General features: G+C 46.2%; 1 protein-coding gene across 1 annotated transcript; it reads left to right on the top strand.

The window, feature by feature from the left end:
- Positions 1–2,663: 2,663 nt before the first annotated feature.
- Positions 2,664–25,069, top strand: FXN (frataxin). The gene is made up of 5 exons (XM_055578267.1): positions 2,664–2,885; positions 7,438–7,535; positions 12,341–12,461; positions 18,889–18,986; positions 24,075–25,069. The coding sequence occupies exons 1-5, from the start codon at positions 2,718–2,720 to the stop codon at positions 24,241–24,243; spliced, it is 654 nt and encodes a 217-aa protein (XP_055434242.1). The 5' UTR covers positions 2,664–2,717; the 3' UTR covers positions 24,244–25,069.
- Positions 25,070–25,336: the final 267 nt, after the last annotated feature.

Here is a 25,336-nt window from a genome sequence, read left to right on the forward strand (position 1 = left end):
GTGTGCCCCAGCCCCTTGAGCCTAAAGAGAATCATTCCAGGTTGAAGCAGGAGGGAGGAACCTCCCTGAGAGGGGTTTCTGGGAGACAGAATGTTCCAGGGATTTCACACAATGCTGGGGAAGCTGAGGAAGGGACAAATACAGTTAAGGCAGACAACACAAGTGAAGCGGAGGCAGTTAAAACTCCATGAAAAAACACACTTAACTCTCCATGAAATAAAATGTATCAAATATAAAAACTGGTTGTGGGACTTGCCTGGTGGTAAAGTGGTTGAGAATCTACCTTGTGAAGTAGAGGACGTGTGTTCAATCCCTGATCAGGGAACTAAGATCCCACATGCTACCGGGCAACTAAGTCCTTGTGCCACAAGTACTGAGCCTGTGCAGTCCGGAGCCTGGCCACCACGACCTAGAAAGTTGGTGTGCCACCAGGAAAAGCTCCCACGTGACGTAACAAAGATCCAGTGTACTGCAACTGAGACCTGATGCAGCCAAACAAATAAGAAAATGTAAACCTTAAAAAAAAAAAAGGATTGTACCATGGATAATATTTGCATAGTAATAATTTATTCAACAAATATTTATTGAGGACCTTTTCTATGCCAGGCCCTTATCTGGCTCTGGGGACATATCAGGGAACAAAGGCAGGCTGCTTCCTCTCATGTAACTCATGTTCTAGTTGGGTAGACTCATGTATTTAAAAAAGAATGAGGTTAGTTTCGTCTTGCATCCTTGTTCAACAGACCAAATAAATACACCTACTGCGTTGTCTGGAAGAATGCTCCCTACATGTTTACTGTGGTTATTCCAAGGAGTGATTTCTTGCTCTCTTTTGAGTGTATTTTTTCAAATCTCCTAACATTTTATAAAGTATATAGTATTTGTGCAAAACATTAAATCACTGCTTTGTAAAGAGAAATCACACTGCTTTCTGTGTAAAGCAGAAAGCACTAGCTGGGGTGGGAGCTTAAGTCATGTTTATGACTTAAACATGAAAATCGTCTCTTACCTGGTGTGCCCAATTCTCTTTTACCACCTCCCAGGACCTGGAGGAGGACAGATTTCTGGGAGACCTTAGTATTTTCTGTTCTGCTATGCTGAGTCTGTTTCCTTGACTCAAAAGATAGGGCAGGGATACCAGCTTTGTTGGGAGTTGGAGCAGGCACCCTTCTATGCCGGAACACGCTCAGCACGCTGGTTGATAAGGCTGCAGCTCTCTAAGTGTGTAACTGCACTCTGAGTGTGTGAGGAAGGGCCTCACTGTCAGTGCAGTGGGGTCAGGGCAAAGGTCAACAACCAACACAATTCCCTTTGCCTCAAATGGATTCTTCCAGTGTGGCTTCATGAGTGCTTCTCAGATGTAGCATCACTGCCATTTTGGACTGGATGATTCTGCGTTGTGGGTGGCCTTCCTGTTCATAATAGGATGTCTAACAGCATTCCCCAGCATATATGTAGCAGGTACTCTATAAATGGCTGCTTAGAATTAACTGAATGTAGGAGAACATCTCTCATCCAGAAAAATGCCCTGTCAGATAGCCAGTCAGATCCCATCTCCTCTACCCTATTTTTCCAGGTCCTGTGCAAATGCCACTTCCTCCACGAAGACTTCCTTGATTGCCCCCACTTCTAGTTATAAATACTCTCCCATGCAACTCTGCCACTCTTTAACATTTGTCATTGTCCTAAGTATTTATAATATGTGTCTTATCTCCACTAGTCACAAAGCACCAAGGTGCCCACTAGCTTACCCATAAAAATGATATTCTCTAGCATGCATATTTGACATTTTCTGAAGCATATACAAAATATGAAAGAACTTTCACAATTCGTATTCCTTTGAAATATACTACCAAAGTAAAATTTTATTTTAAAATGTATTAACAATATTTCTTATAGACTTAACACAATCCAGGGCCTGTCCGAGGAAAAACTTTACAGGTTAACTCATTTAATCCTTACAACAACCCTGTGAAGTAGAAACGTTTCTACCCCATTTTACAGAGAAGCCACAGAGAGGTTAATTAACTTGCCTACTGGTCACACTGGGCTTCCCAACTGGCTCAACGGTAAAGAATTCGCTTGCAATGCAGGAGACCCAGCTTCAATCCCTGGGTGGCAAAGATCCCCTAGAGAAGGGAATGGCAACCCACTCCAGCATTCTTGCCTGGAGAATCCCATGGACAGAGGAACCTGGAGGGCTACAGTCCAGCAGGTCGCAAAGAGTTGGACACAAATGAAGCGACTTAGCACTCACTGGTCATGCAGGTATGAAGTGGGCAGAGGTCAGATTTAAACCAGGGAGGCAGTCTCCTGTCTGTACTCTCCTAGCTGCTTTAATCTATACTGGCTTTCAAGCAACTTCAAGACCTGCATCCCACTCAGTTCACAGCAGAACTGCAGCTCCCAAAGCCTTTCTGTATAGAATTCTCCAGCAACGGGTCACTAAGCTGAAGTCTCCGATGTCAGGGACCTAGGTTATGCATTCACTACGTTGCCCAAGGGTTAAGCCTCGTGCTTTGCATTAAACAAGCTTTCTATTTCTGTTAAAAGCAGATAGAGCAATGCAGGGAAGTTCTTCCGGAAGTCTAACTTCTAGTCATTTCCCAAGCCAACAGTAAAAGGGAATCTGCGGCTGCGGCTGCAATCCGTGACCACCAGGTGGCGCCATCCATTTCCCGAGCAGGAGGGCGGAGCCGCCGCAGATCACAAAGAGCATGTGGACGCTCGGGCGCCGCTCGGTTGCCAGTTTCCTGCCCCGCTCCGCGCTCCCGGGCTTTGCCCCTACCCGTGCCGGGGCCCCGCGGCCGGCGAAGGACCTCTCGCTCTCCGGCCTCCAGGGCCTGCGCAGCGGAACCGCCAAGGCCGCGGCGCGTAGCCAGTCTGTAAGTATCCGCGCCAGCAGCTGCGCAGGCCGCACGCCGGGAGGGAGGCCGCGCACGCCGAGGACGCGCCGGACAAGCGCACCCGCCCCAGCTCCGGCGGGGCCGCGCTTCGGCGGGGAAAGTGCGGCGGCGCGCGGCCGAGCAGTGCCCAGTCTCCGTTTCTCCCGGTGACTTCCGCTTTCTGGTGAAAAAGGGCGATTGTATCCTGCGGTGCAATTGCGGGAAAAGCAGGAAAGGTGGGCGGGGACTGGCTCTTAGGGACCAGTGATGGTTCTAAGCTTGTCACTTCTCTTTTCGAGAACTTAAATTTAAGTAATAATATATGCTAGGTACTATAATATACATATAAGTATTCTATGTATAATATTAGCATGCTATGAATATAGAACTACTTCAGTAAAATAGTGTATCTATCAATATAATGATATAAATGTGTACTATCAGAGCGATGCTTTCAAGCATGGGCTTTTATGAACGAAATGCTTTCATCTAGCGAGGTGAAGATGTCAGAGTTGCGGAGCACTGCAGCTAGAGCAGCAGGGCTTTTTGGATCTGGCCTGGGTTCCAAGTTCTGGCTCCCGGACTCAGCAGAGGTACCTCGAGGGATCGCAGAACCCTTCTGAGGCCTGGCTTGTTTTTCTGGGAAGAGATTACCGCTGGCATGAGGTTTAATTAACATATATGAAGTCTTCAGCACTTAATTTCACTTCTCTCCCCCGGGTTACAAAGAAATGCCTGACCCAGTTACTCCACGACTTGGAAGCCCAAAGGACTATGGGATTAAGGAGGTTACACTGGAGGATAGAGGTGATGTTTAATCAGGGTCTGCAGATAGCAGGAGGCGGTGAGCGGCCTTCAGGAGAGAACTGAATGGGCAAAGGCGGGAAGGCAGGCAGGCAGAGATCAGCTCTGAGTGGCTGGTCCACTGGATGGACGTGGGTGGTGAAGGAGGCAGGTGAAATCCAATTCAAATTGTTCATGGAGCTTTGGAAGTTGACTTTAGGCTTAACCCTTCCACTGAGGTGTGCTATTTGACTGTGTTGGAGATATCCCTGGGATTGGTTGCCTACGCTCAAAATTGGAATCACTGACTTCTCTTCTCAGGAAAACCAGGCAGTCAGGACCACGCTGGTCACAGGTGCCCCTTCTACAGAATGCACATGTTCATCACCCTGTTCCACCCTGTTCCTTCTGTGCTGCTCTTGCCTGGCATGGTGCTGCAGTGGGCGTTTCTGTGTGTGTGAACAGAGTCTTGTCTTGGGTGAAGTCCTCAGGCTGGCCTTGCTGAGTGAGGAGCCAGCAGATACTCAACTCATTTGATGCCAAGAGTGGTTGTGCCCATTTGTCCTCCCAGCAGCGGATGAGAACTGACTCACTCTTCAAGCTTGTGGTTTGCCATAGCCCAGGGTGACAAGGGGACCCTGGGCTGGCCTCCCTGCTGGCCACCAGGCCAAGCCTCACCAGAGTGGCCTAGGTTGGGTCATGTCCAGGGTCTGAGCTGGAGCCTGTGGAACTACCTAGTATTTCCTGCAGCATCTCCCCTTAGCCGGCCTTGTGCCGAGCTCACGAAGTCACTGAGCCCGGGACACTCGAGTGGGCAGATCTACCACAGACACACAGTCCAAGGGCTCTAGGAGGTAACCTTGGCAGCAGGAGGGTTGGCCTTGCGGGGCCTAAGGGGGAGCACTTATAACAGAGCCCTGCCCACCCTGAAGTCTATCTGCAGCCCACAATCAGAGTGGGGCAGCTTCTTCCTTGGCAAAGGCCAGATTTCCCCCCTGAGGTCCTATCTCTCCATACTGTCCTGACATGCTTCAAAACAAACTGATTGATCACCATCAGGCCCCAAGTTTTGGGTATTGCAGTCCATGACTGCTGCCTTCAGAGGAGGAAGAAGAGGTCTGAAAGGTTAAGCAGTTATCCAGGGAATGTCGGGCTTCCCTGATCGCTTATTCGGTAAAGAATCTGCAATGCAGGAGCCCCGGGTTTGATCCCTGGGTCGGGAAGATCCCTTGGAGAAGGAAATGGCTACCTCCTCCAGTATTCTTGCCTGGAAAATCCCATGGACAGAGGAGCCTGGCGGACTATTGGACACAAATTAGTGACTACACCACCACCACCACCACCACAGAGAATGTTAGATTAGGGAGAAGCAGGTAAGAGATGATGGAGGGGGTCTTTGGCAACTGTTCCCTTGTGATTACAATCAGCTGAATAGGGACTTCCCTGGTGGTCCATTGGTTAAGAATCCGCCTTGCAATGGAGGGGACATGGGTTCAATCCTTGGTGATGGAACTAAAATCCCACATGCTGTGCAGCAACTGAGCCTACTTGCTACAACTAGAGAGCCCACGTGCTACAGCGAAAGATCTTGTGTGACACAACACGAAGGTTCCGCATGCTGCAACTAAGACCTGACATCGCCAAATTTTAATTCATTCATTTAAAAAAAAAAAAAGAAACTTGAAAAAAAACAGCTGAATAAAGTCTTCTATTCTGGCTGTGAATGAGTACCTTGCTTGAGACCAGCTCTCCAATCAGAACCATCGAAGATATACAATTAAAGGACAAAAGAGAAACACGCTGTGTGAAGGTAGCAGACAGACTAAGACAGCGAAGATTTGAGAGGCCGAGATCCATGAGAGAAGGAAAAACTGACTGACGTGAGCCCCGAGTTCTCAGACCCCTCCCCTCTGTGTCTGGAGCCCTGTATCGTTCCCAGGATGCGATTCTTGCCTTTGGGGCCAGGACCTTGGGGCCAGACAGCGTGGGTTCAGATCCCAGCTCCCCTACTTTGTATCTGTGTGTTTGTGTGACTTAGGCAAGTGACCCTGCCGTGCCTCAAATTCCTCATCTGTAAAATACAAGTACAGTCGACCCTCCTCATTCCTGGATCCTGTACTTGTGCACCCACCTCCTCACTGTGGTGTATCTGTAACCCCAAAATCAATACTCAGGGCCCTTTCAGGGTCATGCTAGGATGTGCACAGAGCAGCAGAAAGCCTGAGTCACCCACACTCGAATGACCCTGGCTGAGGTCACAGCAGGCCCTGCCCTCTTGTTTCAGCTCCCACACTGGAAACGAGGGTCTTTTGCACAGTCTATCTGTGGCATGTTCTTCATGGTTTAGTTTTGTGGCACAGTTTTGTGTGGTTTTTTTTTCTGGTTGATTTCACTGTTTAAAGTGGCCCCAAGCATAGTGCTGTCTGGTTGCTCTGTGCAGGAAGGCTGTGAGGGACCTTAGGGAGGAAACAGGTGGGCTGGGTAAGCTTTGTTCAAAACGTGAGTTTTAGTGCTGTTGGCTGTGAGTCCAGGGTCAGTGAATCGACAACATATATGATAGAGGCGTCTTTAAACAGAAACACGTGTAAAACCAGGTTGTGCCTTGATCATTTGGTGAAAACGAGACCAGAGGCTCACAGGAACCTCTCCGTATTTCCCTCAGGAGCAACTCGCTCATCCACCAACTTTACAGGGCCTCTCTCTCATGAATGACGACTATCACAGTACAACACTTCCCTCCTAGGCGGGCAATGAGGACTAAATGAGTCCCTTCTCTAAAGTCTGGGAGCACCACCCAGTTGATGGCGAACACTCCAGAACATGCCGTGGGATACTGTGCTTTTCACAGCCACTCTCTCACTTCTCCTTCAGAGCCAGTGTTTTTAAACGGCCATCTGTGTCCTACACCCCCATTTCCTCCTCCTCCTCCCCTCACGTCTCAGCCTTAGTCTTTCTCAGCTTGCCCAGGGCCCCGATGGCCCAAGAGAGTAACCACAGCCTCTGTCCCCTCCTCTTGGTGGCAGCCACGGTGCCCTTTGAAGAAGGTGAATCTTGCTGCCAACCTCTGCAGGCCCCTCGGCGTCCTCCCCAGATGAAGCCCTGCAGCCCGCCTCTCTATCATTCCCCTGCCGCCTCTCCATTCCGCTGGACCACTTCTCTCTCCTTTCAGGCCTCCATCCCCTCTGACAGCTCTCCGGCTGGTCATAGCTCAGACCCCACTGCTCAGAGGGAGCAGTTAGGTATTGAAAGAAATAAGTGTGTCACAGTGTCCCCTGCAGATGGTGTTATTAAGATCTGTCAGGCAGCAGTCTGCAGGTGCATCCTGGCCATCCAGCTATTTGTGCTTGCTCGTTTTGATCACATTCTAAGACTTTGCTGACACTCCTAACCCCGCCTGTGTTCACCACCCCATCCTAGCCAGCAGCACTTCCGGTGATGGTAGGTATGTCCTGAGTCTGTGCCACACGACAACCGACAGGTAGCTAATGAGACCGGGGAATTGACTTTGCAATTTTGATCTTCAGTAAATTTACATTTGAATAGGTGCATGTAGTGAGTGGTTACTGCGTTGGGGAGCACAGCCTTAGAGAGAGCCTGGGCTAGTGCAGTGTATTGCACTAAAAGAAGGCAAAAAAATTGCCGAGGAGGAAATAGTCTGAAAAACTTTAACCTGGTACATTCCTGAGTGTACACGTAACAATATTTAAACTGGGCATTAATGGACTGTAATGTATTGGAAAATGGTAATGTTCTTCACTTTGGCTTTTAGAGTTTGAGCCTCCGCTGCCTCAACCAGGCCCTGGATGTCAAAAAGCAGAGTGTCTGCTGGATAAATTTGAGGACAGCGGGAACTTTGGGTGATGCTGGGTAAGACAAAGCATCTTCCATGTCAGAGATCACTTCCTCTTTCCACCACCACCCCCCATGTATAACATATGCACACACACACATATACTTGTCTTTTTCTTTCCTTTCACTTTTTTTTTTTAACAACAAAAACCTCAAAACCCATCCCACAGAAAACCTGTCTTCTCCCTAAGCAGCGGCGCTCATAAGCATCTTTCCACATCACTAACTATCCACTATACTATTTTTAGTGAAATAGTACTAAGTTTTATGGATGTGCCATGATTCATTTAACACATTCCCTATTGCTGGACATTGAGGTTGTTTCCAGAGTTTTGTTGTTATTCTCTTTGATATCTTAGTCTTTAGAGCCGGCCAAGTTTCTGTAACAAATAGACCCCAAATTGAAATGGCTCCAACCAGGCCCCCTTCTCTGTTGGAGCAGGGTGGCCGTACCTCTGTGAAATGGTTCAGAGAGCCAGACTCCTTCCACCTTCCTGTCTCCTGTCTGCACCATCTGCCCTCTGCCGGTCAAGCCTGGGTCATCCCGTCCACGGTACACTCCACAGAAATGGACGAGAGCATGGCAGGCCCAGCAGTGGTGTTTGTCCCTCGCTTACATTTTAGTGGGGAGGACCTGGTCCCAGGGCCCCAGCTAAGAGGAGGGGAGGCCAGTAAGGTAGTCTAGGGGGTGTCCTGGAGGGAGGAGGTGATGGGTTCTGGGGGAAAGCTGCTGGGCGCTGCTGCAGCCCAGCCCTCTATGAATCTGCGTGACAGCACCCCCCGCCCCGCCCCTGCAACCTTCTACACACACCCTGGGGCCGCAACCACAGGCCCACAGGCCCTCATCTGCCTCAAGGCCGAGATGCCCAGATGACATGCAGTCCTGCCTCCAGGTCTAGGAGTGGCTTCTCTGACCTACACACAAACACACGGAGAGGGGCAAGATAACCAGTAACCTCAATAGCTCATGTTCAAGTAAAAGATGACATTTTATTTGAAGTGGGCAGCAATGGAGCCCCCTGGGCTGCCCTGGGACAACCTCTACCCTGGTTGTGGGGGACATCCCTCTAAGAAACCCCAGTTCTGCCCCCAGAAGGCTCCTCACTGGCTGTCCCTCCCCGTGGCCTCGGGACACAGGCAGTGGAACGTGTCCCTCCTGGGGGTGAGCAGTCTTCACAGCCCTCTCCCTGCTGATAGTAACAGTTTCTGCAGGCTATTGTAAGGCTCCAGTCGGCCAGACTGATTTTTCTTTGATAACAGGATTTTCTCAGAAACCTAGTAGGCATCTGATCTCTTAAGACCTAGTCAGTCTCACATACCAGCCACCTGGAATGGGAGCCTCCTGCATGTGCTAAGTCACTTCAGTCATGTCCAACTCTGCGACCCTATGGACTGTAGCCCACCAGGCTCCTCTGTCCATGGATTCTCCAGGCAAGAATACTGGAGTGGGTTGCCATACCCTCCTCCAGGGGATCTTCCCGACCCAGGGATTGAACCTGCATCTCTTACATCTCCTGTATTGGCAGGCGGGTCCTTTTCCACTAGTCCCACCTGGGATGGGAGCCTCCAACTGACTTATTTTTGGCATCCTCACTCCCACAGCCACCTTTCTCAACCTAAGAGCATTTTCCTTGAGGGCATAACACTAAAGACTACTCTTAACCTGCTTTTTGCAACAGAATTAGATCCCCTTTTTTGGCTTAATGAGAAGCTTTAGCTTCTCCCCTTGGCTCATCCATCTCAGTACTGCTTCCAGCTCCCCAGTGTAGACCGGCTGGTCTTCTCCTGGCTCACCATTTCTGTGTTCATCAGCTAACAGCAGCAGGGAGCCACCCACACACAGGAACATTCTAACTGTCCCCAGAGCTACAGCTCCGCAGGACAGTATGGGCCTTCTAGATTATCACAGGCAGCAGTTGACAGAGGACCTACAGGCTCCGGGCTCCCATGTCTGTGTCATTGGCCCCTCCCCGCAGCCTCTGAACAAGTGCTACGTCTGCATGGGTTAGGTTTTTGCCTCGGGGGCACCATTTCCAGCCCCTCCTTGCACAGACTCTCTGCTACTGTCCCCCCATCCCTCCAGACAGCCCTCTGAGGTTGGATGGGACCTTCGCAGAACGCTCCATGCCCAGCTCCCTTCTTCAGGGTCTACTTTTGGCCTCTGGGAAGCGTACCTTGACCTGCCATGTGTAGGGCAGCCCACTTTTGCCATGACCCACCTGCCACTGCCAGATAACACCAGCTAAGCTCTTGACTTTGGGCTTTATGCCTGAGTCAGGTGTGTCTTTATGTTCCCCAAGCTCCTCCGGGCACCTATCAGTCTGTCCTGCTTCTCTTCAGATGTCCCTCGATCAGCGTTAACTGAGGAGAGGGAGAGGGAAATGCTAACACCCGCCCCCCAGGCCCACCACTCAGCCCCGTAGCCTTCCCCACATTGTGCCCTTGAGGCCGGTGAAACAGACACACACAGGAATGACATGTTGAGTTAGGGGATTTCACCTATATGCACAGGCTTCCCTGGTGGCTCAGACAGTAAAGGATCTGACTGCAATGTGGAAGGCCCGGGTCCAATTCCTGGGTTGGGAAGATCCCCTGGAGAAGGGAATGACAACCCACTCCAGTATTCTTGCCTGGAGAATCCCATGGACAGAGGAGCTTGATGGGCTACAGTCCATAGAATGTCTTACTCTGGGCCTCCTAGAAACTCTCCAATGATGGAGTTTTCCAGGACACCTCTTGTAACCTATAGATACGTTCTATACAGGGAGGTTTCTGGCAGTTTTCATTGTCATAATTTATATACCATAAAATTCACCATTTAAAAATGTACCACTGGGACTTCCCTTGTAGTCCAGTAGTTAAGACTCTGTGTGCCCAATGCAGAGAGCTCAGATTTGATCCCTGGTCAAGGAACTAGAATCCCACCACTCCACAACTAAGCCTGCACGAGGTGGTGAAGATACCCCTCGTGATGCAACCAAGACCTGGTGCAGCCAGAAACAAAACAAAAACCCAGCCAACCAATATATATATAAAGTAAAATGTACCGTTCAGTGGTTTTTAGTATCCTCACAAAATTATGCAATTTTCACCACTATCTAATTCCAGAACATTTTCATCACTCCAAAAAGAGACTCCATAGCCATTAGTAATCACTCCCCATTCCTCCTTGCCCCAGACCCCCGACAACCACTTTCTGTCTCTATAGATTTATAGCATTTTTTTAATTAAAAAATAATATCTATATAGAATATCTCCAAGTATTCAGCTTGATAAATTTTTAAAAACTGAACATAGCATGTAACTCAAGAACTAGCTCAAGAAATAGAATGTTACCAACCCCTTGAGAGCAGGCCTTCTGCTTACTTCTAATTATTAACCCCTCTTTGTCCCAGAGTAGCTACCATTCTGATTTCAAATAACATGGATTAGTTTTGCCTGCCTTTTAAATTTATATAAATGGTATTAAGAATAAGTATGTCTGTGTGTGGCTTCTTTCAGTCACCGTTTATTGTGGGATTCATCCATATTGTTATTTTTGTAGACAGGTCTGTCTTGCACTGTAGTGTTTCATGGTATGAAGGTATCACAGTTTTTATCTACTGTATTATGTCTGGATACTTGGGCAGCCTCTAATATGGGCTATTGGATAGTTCTGCTGTGAACATTCTAGCGTGGTGCGTGTCTCTTGATGAACCTGGGTATGCATTTCTGTTGAGTATATACCCGAGTGGAATTGATGGTCACAGCACCTGAATGTATTCAACTCTTGTAGAAGTATCAATAGTTTTCCAAAATGCTTGTCTAATTTATTTGCCCATCGGCAGTATCTGAATGCTCTGGTTACTGCACTTCCTGACCAACTCTTCATATTATCTCTTTCGTTTTAACCTTTCTGGTGATATCTCATTGTGGTTTTTTAATTTTCATTTTCCTGAAGATTAGCAAGGTTGAGCACCTTTGCATATGTTCATTGACCATTTGGATATCTTTTTTTTTTTTTTTTTTTTAATGAAACCTGTTCAAATATTTTGCGTATTTTCCTGTTGGGTTTTCTTATTGATTTGTAAGAATTCTTTACATGTCCTGGAAATAAGTACTTTTTCAGATATATGGAATGCAAGTATTTTCTCCCACTTTGTGATTTGCCCAACAAATGTTAATAACAAAAGCAATGGAAACAACCTCAATGGCCAGTTGAAAGGGACAAGCTGAATGAATAACATAAGATAAAATACTGTGAAAACCCATACGTCTAATATGGAACAATGTCTAAGACCTATGAAATGAAAACTGCAAGGTGCTTCATTTGTATATTAAAAAATATATAAAAATTCTAGAAGGATACAGAAGAGCTTGCTCATACACAGATTGCCTGTCTGGGAAGAAAGGCTTACTTTTTTCATGCTTTTTAAATTTTTATTCTGTATATGTTGGGCTTCCCTGGTGACTCAGATGGTAAAGAATTGGTCTGCAGTGCAGGAGTTCAATCCCTGGGCCAGAGAGATCCCCTGGAGAAGAGAATGGCAACCCACTGCAGTACTCTTGCCTGGAGAATTCCATGTACAGTGGAGCCTGGTGGGCTACAGTCTACAGGGTGACTAGAAGGATACAGAAGAGATTGCTCATCATAGTTTAGCCTGTTTGGGCAGAAAGGCTTACTTCTCTAAATTCTTTCATGCTCTTTAAATTTTTACTCTGTATATGTTAGATATTTTCCATCTATTTAAAAAAGTTAAGTAAAAAATAAATATCAATTGATGCTAATAAAATGCAGCAGTTTGGTGATCGCATGATTGGTGTTGTTTCTCTTCCCCTTGCAGCACTTTGGACGATACCACCTACGAAAGACTAGCTGAGGAGACACTGGACTCCTTAGCAGAGTTTTTTGAAGATCTTGCAGACAAACCATACACGTTTGAAGACTATGATGTCTCCTTTGGGGTACCTCTTTTCTTCTCTTCATTATTCTGTATCCTCCCTAAGAATTTTAGCTCACTGAAATAGAGAATTCCTTTCCAGTAGCGTGCAGTTATGGATGGGGCCAAAAGACTGGAGTTCTGGTTTCAGCTGCACCAGTCTTGTGACCTCAGGCAAGTCACTCAGCCTCTCTGAGCCCTCATTTTTCCTAAAAATACAGATTTTGAACCTTCACTCAATACCCATGAAGGTAAATCAGGGAGGAAGCCAGGCATGTGTTTGTGTAGCAAGACAGCCCTCCTCATGCAGGCATGGAGAACACTGAACTAGACTGCTAGTTCTTAAGCCGGGTGAGAGATTGCCCAAGATGCATTCAGACTAGACATGTGCCTCACTCCCTGGAAATTCAGGCTGCAGTCCTAGGAAGCCTGTTTTTGAAAAGCTCACCTGAGATTCTAAAGAGCACCTTTGGGTCCCACCTCTAGGAATATTTGATTGGTCTAGGGTGTGGCCCAAGCCAGGCATTGAGGTTTTTGAAGTTTTTAGAGTAACTCCCCAGATGCTTCTAATAACACATCAAGGGCTGGATGAAACTTAAACCTCAGATCCTAGAAGCCCAGGTAGTGCTGGTGTGTATCAGCTGGCCACCAGGTGGCAGACTTGATTTAGGGTCAGCCTTTGGATTTATAGAGAATTATTGCCTAGGCCGTAGGGAGCAGCTCTTTTTGGCCAGTGGGAGCAAATCCCCTGCAGAAGTTAATCCTCTTGACAGCAATTAATTAATACCAGGAAATGTCATGAAGTGTGCATTTGGGATTAAATCATGGGATTATTTAGGACAACCAGCTGTCAGGCTAAAGCGATAGAAATGGTATTGGATATTGCTGTTAGGGGTGCTGGATAGAAAAAGGACTCCATCAGATGGAGCAGGTGTCAAGCCTGGTTGTAAGGACAGTAAGGGACTTGGTGGTAATGGGGTAGGCAGGAGAGGATTAAATGCCTTCCAGGTGGATTCGTTGGAAGCTGTCAGCACCAGGAAATGCAGCAGTGCTCAGGCTGGGCTGTGGATGTGCTTATGCAGGCAGCCTCAGAAGGGAGAGATACCAGGGAACCCTTACAGACTGGTCCCTCCAACCTGCCCATCTGTGGGATGATTAGAGCTAGGGGAAGCTACAGGTCTCATCTCCCCCAGCCTCCTTCCTGGGTGTGGTAACTATAGGGAAACCAAGTCTCAGGCTAAGCTCTGCCACACTTGCAGACACCACAGAAGCAGTCACCCCACCTGTTCCTATAGGATTAGTGAAGCACGTCCCTGCTTGACTCAAATACTTTACATGACAGTTTCATTAGAAGCGAAGGTGCCAGTATTCTAGCAGCTGGATTCTGCTTCCCTCACGAGGCAGGCAACAAAAGCTTGTGCTCAGTGCAGGGTCAGGACCTTCCCTATCTTCACAGGGTCTCTCTGAAGAGTGGCTCAGCTGCTGCACTTGCCCATTCGTGCAAGGGAAGAGGCACTTGAGTTTTTCCACCCGATCCATAAACTGCGTCTTGAGTGTCATTCTCCTCACTAGGGAAGAAGTATATCTAGTAAATCATGTGCTAATTAGGAAAATCTCTAGATGCACTCTACACTAGAGATTTAGTAGCTCCCTCTGTTGTTGGGCTACCTCAGGTATGAATTTCTGATCAGAGTCCTCCAGGTGCTAACTTATGTATTTCACATATAAGATAAGTTAGTTGACATTACATTATAGACGGTAGACCACCTGTAACACCATTAGTTGGTTGGAGCACAACCTTTCCCTGCCCTGAGTCAGATGTCACCTCCTCTGCAGGCCTCGTAGATGCTCCAGGCAGACACCACCAGCCCTCCTTGCCCAGCACCCCTCAGTTTGATACTGACACCCTCTGCTGTAACTGTCTCTTTACACACCAGCTCCCATGGCTACAGTGAGCTCCTTGGCAGCTGGGACACTGTCCACTCCTGGTCTTCCAATGCCTAGAACATTGCCAGGTACATAGCAGGGACTTAAGAAATGTCGATTCACTGTATAAATGAAATGAGACTCACCTCCTTTTCCAGAACATACTTTCAGTGATGGCACTCAGCACATAGAACTGTTTTATCAACTTGCTATTGGCCACATAGGCAAATGAAAGCAATACTCTAGATAAACCTGTTCCCTTCTGTTCCCTTCTGTGGACTGGGAGACATGGGCAGCTTCGTGGCTCTTGTGTTGTCCGGGTGGGGCAGGTCATGTGGTTGTCAGTATCTGGGTCCAGGCCTCATCCTTTACTGGTTATGGTTATCAGAGGGAACTGCCTGCAGGAGCCAAAGCCCCACCCATAGCTAGGTAACCATGGAGTCGCTGCACTTGACCCTGGAAACTGTGACAAGCACCATGCTATTTAGAGGTTACCTCCAAGCTGCCTTTGTTTTCTTTCCAGGTAGAGCCCTAGATTCTTAGTCACTTTAAATAGAATTTACCGGTTGCCATGCCCTTCATTCACTGAGTGTTCTGCATATTATTGCCATAGACAGAGGCTTCTTAACCATTTGGGGATCAGGACACCCTGTGAGAATCTGACTGCTCTGGATCCTCTCCTGAGAAAAACTTCTGTGTATGCCTAGGAGTTTTCTGCTTCCAGGGCTGTGCTGTTTGCAGAGCCTTGAAGACCACCTCTGGGTCCTAGGTCATGCACCCCTGCTCGGAGGTAGCACTTTGTTGGATATGGTGATAGAGGGCCTGGCCTAGCATCCTGCATTTGTACTTTTTTCCTAGGATGCTTAAGTGAATTATCTAACCATGAGGACAGGTCCTTTAGCTGTAGAGTGAGTGACAGTAACCTCCTCTTCTCCAGGTGTATTTTAGGATTAAGTGAAACAATGTAGGTAAAAGCGCTGTATATTCATTATTCTTATTCCTGAAGGGGAAGTCAGTGTCCATTTTAGGAGTGGGGGAAGTCACATGCATATAGGTGTGTTAGTCGTTCAGTCGTGTCCATCTCTTTGCGATCCCATGGGCTGTAGCCTGCCAGGCTCCTCTGTCCATGGGATTCTCCAGGCAAGCCTACTGGAGGGGGTTGCCGTTCCCTTCTCCCAGGTATCAAACACAGGTCTCCCACATTGCAGTCAGATTCTTTACTGCTTCCCTGAGCCACCAGGGAAGCCTATTCATATAGATGAAATCCCCTAATGCAACATGCCATTCCCATATGTGTCTGTTTCTACAAATGAGCTTATAACAATGGAAATGATTATTTTTGCTTCCACTGACGCTGCCAGTCAGAATCAAGCCTCACCTCCTATGACTGGGGGCTGCTTCCACTGGTCAGTGTCTGGATGTCAGGAGCTAAGTACTGCCTCTCTCCCCCACTGCCCCATATTGATATCTGCCCATTCTCCCCAAGTAGACACTCAGATTGCTCCTTAAGGAATAACATTAATGAACAAAAAGCTCCCTTTTATCTGGGTTACTTGCAGACGGTTCCAAAAGCATTAAGAATTCCTGGGGAACCAGTAATGCAGCTAGTTTCCTTTGGAAATGGAAGAAGTTATAACAAATCTGGTCAGCGTATTAAAAAGCAAATACATCACTTTGCTAATAAAGGTCCATCTAGTCAAAGCCATGGTTTTTCCAGTAGTCACATATGGATGTGAGAGTTGGACCATAAAGAAGGTTAAGTGCCAAAGAATTGATGCTTTCCAACTGTGGTGTTGGAGAAGACTCTTGACAGTCCCTTGGACTGCAAGGAGATCAAACCAGTTAATCCTAAAGGAACTCAACCCTGAATATTTATTGAAAGAACTGATGCTGAAGCTCCAATACTTTGGCCAACTGATGCAAAGAGCCAACTCTTTGGAAAAAGACCCTAATGATGGGAAAGATTGAGGGCAAGAGGAGAAAGAGGCGACAGAGGATGAGATCGTTGGATGGCATCACCAACTGGATGGACATGAGTTTGAGCAAGCTCTGGGAGATAGTGAAGGACAAGGAAGCCTGGTGTGCTGTAGTTCATGGGGTTGCAGAGTCAGACACGACTTAGCAACTGAACAACCTCAGTAGAAAACTCTAATTGCGCACAATGAACAGGAGGGGGCGTAGTTGAGCGTTGCCTTGTGTGACCTTGCCCTTCACGTTCCAGGGGTTATCACGGTGCCTAGTTATCATCCACTTGGTTCACTCATCGGGTTTTTTAAAATCCATCAGTTTTTTGCACAGATATTGAAAATGCTAGGATGAAAAGACAAATCTACTCTCAGGGGGCTTAAAGTAGTGGAGGGAAGGAGCAGGTGAGCAGCAAGCTGGCAGCTCAGATACAGTGAGGAAAACACACACAGGCCATAGTCCCAGCTGAGGGGTGCCAGGGTAACCTCCCCAGAATCGCCTCAGTTCTCCCATCAGCCCCCGCTCCGCGAACTGTCTCTGAAGGGGGCGGAGCAGCTGTTGTCCTAAGGAAGCTGGTGAGACCTTGCACTCCTAGACCCGGCCCCTGCCTTTCCTGCTGTATCACGTACCGCCTGGGTGTAGGGTCACAGCAGGGCATTTAAGGGCCGCAAATAGGTAAAATTAGAAGAAACTATGTCTTGATTCCTTGAGTCTATTATATGGAAAAATAAGCCATAAACTATATATATGGACGGGGAAATGAGTGACCGTGATGGGTACAGACCTTCTTTTTGAGGTGATGGAAATAGCCTGGAATTAGATACTGAGGATGTTTGCACACTTTATGGAAACACTCTGCGACAGGCTAAAAACTACCAAATCATACAGTTGTAAGAAACTGTGAAATATAAGTGCAAGATAGTCCTAACAAAATAACACAGATAGGTTTCAGGGGAAAAAAAAGAAAATTTAAAGCAAACTTGCGTGATCATAGCCCTGCATTTTAAAACTGGCAGCTGAACACTACCCTGGTGGCCCACTGGTTGGCACTCTGCATTCCCAGTGCAGGAGCCTGGTTTGATCCCTGGTCAGGGAACTAGACCCTGCATGCCATAACGAAGACCTAGTACAGCTAAAATAAAAACAAACAAAAGAACTGGCAGCAGATACCTGAGCTGATATCGCTGATTAACAGGACTGAGAAAGCACTTCGTGTTGTGGGAAGAACAGCATCTTCTGGGCTGGAGCAGACCTGGATTTGAGATCAGCTTTCCCAGTTTCTAAGTTTCCTTTGTTACCCTTTCCCTTTGTTGTCCTCATCTGTAAAACTGGGATAATGATTTCCACCTCCCGATGGTTATGATCATGATCATAGAGGAAACAGTTTTACACAGAGTGCCCAGCAGTGCCTGGCACAGAGCAGGTACTGAAAAATAATAGATGCTATTTTTGTGGATGTCTTCATTTTGTTTACAACATTTATGTTTCCAATGTCTCTATAATTTTGCTACATTCCTTTTTCATTGGAAAAAAATCATTAAAAATATAACCCACTAGTGTCCTCCCCATCCCCTGCCTGTCAGTTATATTATTATTGGCACTCTCTCCACCTTTTCAATAGCGCTTTGTGTTTGCAAACCAAACACAAAACATTCTAAGAACCACTGGGGACCCGTTGGTGGACAGGGACTCTGAAAGGCTGCCTGTCTGAGGGCCTTGCAGGGGTTGGGGAGCAGCAAGGCTTAGCCCTGGAGCTGTTTCTTGAATATCCTGTGCAGTCTAGAGAGATCTCAGGCCTGAGGAGTAAGAGGCTCCTTTGTTGAAAGAGGGTTTTCAAATTTAAATGAGCATTTATTGGGCAAAGATAAAGACCAACCGGCCTTTTGAAGAATTCAAGGCTCCGGAGAGGAATATAAAGCTGGAGAGGGGCATCTGAGAAACTTGTGAGCTGCTTTGGTCGGGGGCAGTGGATAAGAGTCCTGGTGTGCAGCGGGTCTGCCTTCTGCCAGAGGAGCTCAGGCTGCTGCTCTGAGACCAGCAAAGCTGGTGGCTGGATGGCTTCCTTCTCTCTTGCCTTTTCTTCCTTTCTTCGGTCATGAACTTGGTCTGCCCGATGTTTGTGCTGACTGGGACTGCAGTAGAGTTGGTGCCTGCGTCTTTTAATGTCTCTAATATGTTCTGGCCCGTCGTTGAGAAACCAAGGCAGCAGTCAGGATGCTGATCCTTTCATTTGTCGGCTGCAGTAGAGCCACTGAACACTCCTGTCTTCTTACCTCAGGAGGGGAATAAGGATATTCTTTGCCTTGTCCACCTCAAAGGGAATGAGGGAAAACACTCTGACATATGTGTCGTTGTGATTAATCATCATCTGATTCCAAGAGCAGTGCTCTTTCTGCGTGATCTAATTCCAAAAACTAAATTAAAGACAGTTCCTTTTTGGTGTATGTTGTGCCCTGGTATAAATGCAGAATTGAGATATAACAAAAGAGGAGGCAACTATGACACCGTGATAACCCTGTCTTGTTTTACTTCCTCATGCTTTTTTCTACCTGATGCACCAGAGTGGTGTTCTAACAATTAAACTGGGTGGAGATCTAGGAACCTACGTGATCAACAAGCAGACTCCAAACAAGCAAATCTGGTTATCTTCACCATCCAGGTATGTCCGGAAGTCAAAGTCTCTCACGGTTTAGCTCGTTTGAAACATGACCTGGTAGACTGTTTAAGAAGGGTCACCCTCGTGTATTGGCACCTATGTAAGGCAACCTTTCCTGAGGTTTTACAGCATGTCTCAGGCTCAGTAGGAAGGTTTACTCTGATGATTATGTGGCTGCGATAAGCAGGTATCAGGATATTAACAAGATTGGAAGTGAAGAATTTTCGGAACCCACCTTGCCATTTTTTCTCCATGAAAAAGCCACCTTTGCTATTACAGCATGTGAACAAGTTGCAATTTGTCTTCAAAGCACGTTAAAGTTTGACCTCTGGTCTGTTTTGAGCACCTCAAGTAAAAGTTAGTTGAATTCTACTTGCAGAACTGGGCTGTGTGCTCTGTGGAGGTTGGAGAGTGTTTTAAACTGTACTTCCAGGGCATTCTATGCCTCCTATCTTTTTCATTGATGTGCTTTCAATCTAGCAGAATAAAAGATTGTTTTGGAGACCTTCTGTGCTGCGTTTCAAGGCCTGAGAATGTGCGGGGAGAGAGGGTCCCTCATTCCTCTAGCTGCTGTTGAAGTGGTTGTAAGAAAGTGAAGGGAGAGACGCCCACAAAGAGCTCTCAGAACAACCTTCCTGGTCCTTCATTAGCACTTCCAAAGAGAACACTCAGACTGTGAATTGGGAAAGGCCCAGATACAACTAGCATGGAATTCTTTGAAAGCCTCACAGTGTTTCCATTTTTTTGAAGAAAAGTGTTTAACTCTTTCCCTGCCTCAGTATTGACATCACTTTTAGGTAGTTAATATTATACTGTTTATGGTGCTGTAATGTTTGATTCTTTGTTCAAACTAAATCAAGCATTAGGCTTCCTTCATCCCAGCCTCATCTAGGAAGAATGTTATCATTCAAGAAAAACCAATTCCAAGGAATCACTCATTTCTAGCCAGGTGCTTATTCACAGACTGTCTTGCTTTTAGATCTAACTTACTTGAAGTTGAGGGAGATTTTACCCTGTGTGGGCCAATTAGCCTGTTCTCTTTGGTCTCAAACAGCCACCTCGACCCTTCCTGTGGCCATGCATGAGGGCTGCAGTCTTATCCTTCATCTCCAGAGGGATCAGGACGAGAAACTGGGTGGACCAGCTCAAATCCAGCCATCAGCTTTGGGGATCAGTGGCTTTGAAAACAGCAGGCAGAGCACCAGAACCAACGGTGCTGGCTTCACTAAAAGAATTCCCTCCTGTTGCATCTTGAGACTGAAAAGCCCTTATCGTATTTGGACACACCTACCAGCAACGGGATCCTACCTCAGGCATGTTTAGAAAAATATACTTCTGGATGATAACAAATTTTGAGAAATCCTAAGTTGTTGTTTTTTTTTTTTTTTAATTCACGATGAGAATCTGGAAAGAAAATATGCCACATAGCCTTTTACTATCATGAAAATACTATGTTCCTCAAAAAAAAAAGTTATTTTCCACTCAATTTTTCACATTGGCCCAAAATAACCTTTCCTAGGGCTGCTTTTCTGATATTACAGGGCTTTTTATTTTATGGCATGGGGGATCTTAGTTCCCCAACCAGGGATCAAGCCCATGCCCCCTGCATTAGAAGCACAGAGTCTTAACCCCTGAACTGCCAGGGAAGTCCTGGGGCTTTTTAACTGACAACGTTTCAGGTCAGAAGAAACACTGGCTTTGCCTCAGTACCTTGCTTGAGGACGTTAAAGGATGGAATAACTGAGAGGTCTGGGTGGACAGCTGGGTGTCCCTGGCTGAGCACAGAGCCCTGGGCAGTGTGGAGGGGCCTGGACGTTCTCATGCTTGCCTGGTATCCTGGCAGCAAATCAGAGTCCAGAGCCAAGGAAACGTTCTCTGGCTTTGGTCCAGGTTATTATGCCTCTATGTGTTTGGCTGTTTGTACATGGTTAAAGCCCAGTGCTTTTGGTTTGTCCCTTTTATCCCATTAAGAAAGTGCCTTTGGTTGATAATACAGAAATCCTTGATGTTTTCGTAACCTTCAAAACATACTTCCCTTCTGAACTTTCCTCCTCCCTGGCAAAGCTGTCCCAATCCTGCACTTTGGAGAAGCTCCCATGAGCGCAGTTGGACTTGGCAGCCCCTTGCTTCCCGTGGGCTCCCAGTGTCCTCTGCTCCTTCCTCCATCAAGGCGTCACCCTGCAGTGCCATCAGTTGCTGGCACGTCCCCTCCTCCACTAGACCCGGAGGAAGTGGAATTAATGGGCACAGGTTGTGTTGGTCTGGAATAATAAGACACTGCGAAACCTAGTCACACGGGCCACACGGACACAGTGTTCCCAGCATGAAGTGCATGTACTGTTCTTGTTCACTAGATGAGCTTGAGACGGATGAACTAGCCCATCAGACTCTCACCTTCATGGATTTCAAATTGAATTAAGCAAATTGTTTTTGCTTAAAAATATCAGTAGAGACAGTTACCAGGAGCTGGGAAGAGGAGTGAATAAGGAGTAACTGCTTAATGGATGTGGAATTTCCTTTGGGTGATGAAAATGTTTTGAAACTAGATAGAGATAGTGGATGCCCAGTGTTATGAAATGTACTGAAATGATGATAATAACATAGGTAAGGGGCAGATCATGCCAGTAGTGCATGAATGGCCATCATCCAAAAGACACTGCCGTGATATTTCACATGGACATCACCAGACTATACACATGGATATCACCAGATGGTCGACACCGAAATCAGATTGATTATATTCTCTGCAGCCAAAGATGGAGAAGCTCTATACAGTCAGCAAAAACAAGACCAGGAGCTGACTGTGGCTCAGATCATGAACTCCTTATTGCCAAATTCAGATTGAAATTGAAGAAAGTGGAGAAAACCACTAGACCATTCAGGTATGACCTAAATCAAATCCCTTATGACTATACAGTGGAAGTGAGAAATAGATTTAAGAGACTAGATCTGATAGACAGAATGCCTGATGAACTATGGATAGAGGTTCGTGACATTGTATAGCAGACAGGAATCAAGACCATCCCCAAGAAAAAGAAATGCAAAAAAGCAAAATGGCCGTCTGAGGAGGCCTTACAAATAGCTGTGAAAAGACAGGAAGCGAAAAGCAAAGGAGAAAAGGAAAGATATACCCATTTGAATGCAGAGTTCCAAAGAATAGCAAGAAAAGATAAGAAAGCCTTCCTCAGTGATCAATGCAAAGAAATCGAGGAAAACAATAGAATGGGAAAGATTAGAGATACCAAGGGAACATTTCATGCAAAGATGCGCTCAATAAAGGACAGAAATGGTATGGACCTAACAGAAGCAGAAGATATTAAGAAGAGGTGACAAGACTACACAGAAGAACTGTACAAAGAAAATCTTCACGACCCAGATAATCACGATGGTGTGATCACTGACCTAGAGCCAGACATCCTGGAATGTGAAGTCAAGTGGGCCTTAGGAAGCATCACTATGAACAAAGATAGTGGAGGTGATGGAATTCCAGTTGAGCTATTTCAGATCCTGAAAGATGACACTGTGAAAGTGCTGTACTCAATATGCCAGCAAATTTGGAAAACTCAGCAGTGGCCACAGGACTGGAAAAGGTCAGTTTTCATTCCAGTCCCAAAGAAAGGCAATGCCAAAGAATTCTCAAACTACCACACAATTGCACTCATCTCACATAGTAGTAAAGTAATGCTTAAAATTCTCCAAGCCAGGCTTCAGCAATACGTGAACCGTGAACTTCCAGATGTTCAAGCTGGTTTTAGAAAAGGCAGAGGAACCAGAGATCAAATTGCCAACATCCGATGGATCACCGAAGAAGCAAGAGAGTTCCAGAAAAACATCTATTTCTGCTTTATTGACTATGCAAAAGCCTTCGACTGTGTGGATCACAATAAACTGAGGAAAATTCTGAAAGAGATGGGAATACCAGACCACCTGACCCTGCCTCCTGAGAAACCTGTATGCAGGTCAGGAAGCAACAGTTAGAACTGGACATGGAACAACAGACTGGTTCCAAACAGGAAAAGGAGTACGTCAAGGCTATATATTGTCACCCTGCGTATTTAACTTATATGGAGAGTACATCATGAGAAATGCTGGGCTGGAGGAAGCAGAAGCTGGAATCAAGATTGCCGGGAGAAATATCAATAACCTCAGATATGCAGATGACACCACCCTTATGGCAGAAAGCAAAGAGGAACTAAAGAGCCTCTTGATGAAAGTGAAAGAGGAGAGTGAAAAAGTTGGTTTAAAGCTCAACATTCAGAGAACTCAGATCCGGTCCCATCATTTCATGGCAGATAGATGTGGAAACAGTGGCTGACTTTATTTTTCTAGGCTCCAAAATCACTGCAGATGGTGATTGCAGCCGTGAAATTAAAAGACGCTTCCTCCTTTGAAGGAAAGTTATGACCAACCTAGACAGCATATTAAAAAGCAGAGACATTACTTTGCCAACAAAGGTCTGTCTAGTCAAGGCTATGGTTTTCCATAGCCATGTATGGATGTGAGAGTTGGACTATAAAGAAAGCTGAGCGCTGAAGAATTGATGCTTTTGAACTGTGGTGTTGGAGAAGGGGACGACAGAGGATGAGATGGTTGGATGGCATCCTTGACTTGATGGACATGGGTTTGGGTGGACTCCGGGAGTTGGTGTTGGACAGGGAGGCCTGGCATGCTGCGGTTCATGGGGTCGTCGGACACAACTGAGGGACTGAACTGTCGAACTGTCTGTGATATTTCAGGTTATCATATGTGATATCATATCATATCATAGGAAAAGCAAAAGGTCAGAATATGATAAACGGAGACTCATCAATAGGGTAGAAATGTTTTCAGGTCTTGAGCATTGTTCTGTGAATTGTTCTTGAGGATAATGATGTAATTCTGCTTTTTTTAAAATTAGAGTTGATTTCACAATGTTGTGTTCATTTCAGGTGTACGGCAAAATGACTCAGATATATTAAATCAAGCCTAAGACAAGAAGTCAAATACATGTCTTGTTTATTACTTTTTAGATCTTCACTACAGTCAATTTCTTGGTGACAGTTTCTTTGCAAGCGCAGTTGCCGTGAACTTACTCTGTGTTTCGTCTTGCAGCGGCCCCAAGCGTTACGACTGGACTGGGAGAAACTGGGTATATTCCCACGATGGCGTGTCCCTCCACGAGTTGCTGGCCACAGAGCTGACTCAAGCCTTAAAGACCAAGCTGGATTTATCTGCTCTGGCCTACTCTGGAAAAGACACTTGCTGCCCAGCCCAATGCTAAAGACGTGAAAAGCTCTAAAGCCAAGACCCCAGCCTTGTTCTGCAGCTGAATGGCTAGCTTTTTCCATTCCTGCATTTGAGGACAGTTGCATTGTATGTAACAGCTCTGTGAAAAGACTGTGTCACCTTCCACCCTGCCCCCTGAGTTTAGATTTTTAATTTCCATAGAGTTTTTTTTGAATGTTTTGTCTGATTTCCTGCCTCACGTGATAGCCTTATGTTTCATAATGTCTGTATGCCCATACCTTTATATATAACCTCACAACTAAGGAAAACAAGAAGGATAAATTCTAGGAGGAGAAATAAATGGGCTTGACCGTTCATTCTTTGAAGGACTTACCACAAAAACTGCATGAAGAATATTTGGCCAACCTCATCATACTATCTCAAAATGAGACTTATTAAAGGGAAGCCTAAAATGTTCCTCCTCCTCTTGAAAGTGTAAACACTTCTAAGCCCTTTAGTACTGAAGCATCAGTGGCAACTCGGGAACTGTCGAACAAAGACTATTTTCTCTTTGTGCTTTGTGACCCAGGGTGTGATGGGGCAACGCACGAAGTGTCTTCCATATGTGCATATATATGTACATACACATTTACGTGTGTATACATATTTTTTAAGGATCGGTATAGAATAAGCTATTGAAACATAGGTCTGAGTATGCGAAAAGTCTCCCAAAGACCAGGGGGCAGGGAACATCTCCCTAATCTCCTGGATATAGTATAATAAACGAGGTCAATGAAGCTAAGGAGGTGCTTGGCAAACTGTGAAAGCCCACACAAATGAAAAGATGTTGGTGTAGCAAAATAAAACTTAACTCTCAACTTTTAGGTTGTGAATAATTTTTTAATTCCACACCCTTGTCCTGTTTCCCCATTTCTATTCCCCTCCTACCTTAAAAGAACCTAATTGTAAGAATGTGATCATTAAGCAAATGAAACTAACTCCTGAGCTTTGCTCTCCTGAATGTACACCATGCTTTGTCTAACCTGTTGATTCTTTTCTTAGATAAAAAGAAGTCAGACTAGCTCTCTACACCCAAAAGTTCCCCCAAAGCAATCCTGCAGGCAGATCACTCAGACAAGATAACTGAC

This window comes from Bubalus kerabau, chromosome 4 (assembly GCF_029407905.1).
Source record: "Bubalus kerabau isolate K-KA32 ecotype Philippines breed swamp buffalo chromosome 4, PCC_UOA_SB_1v2, whole genome shotgun sequence".
NCBI classification, from domain to species: Eukaryota; Metazoa; Chordata; class Mammalia; order Artiodactyla; family Bovidae; genus Bubalus; species Bubalus kerabau.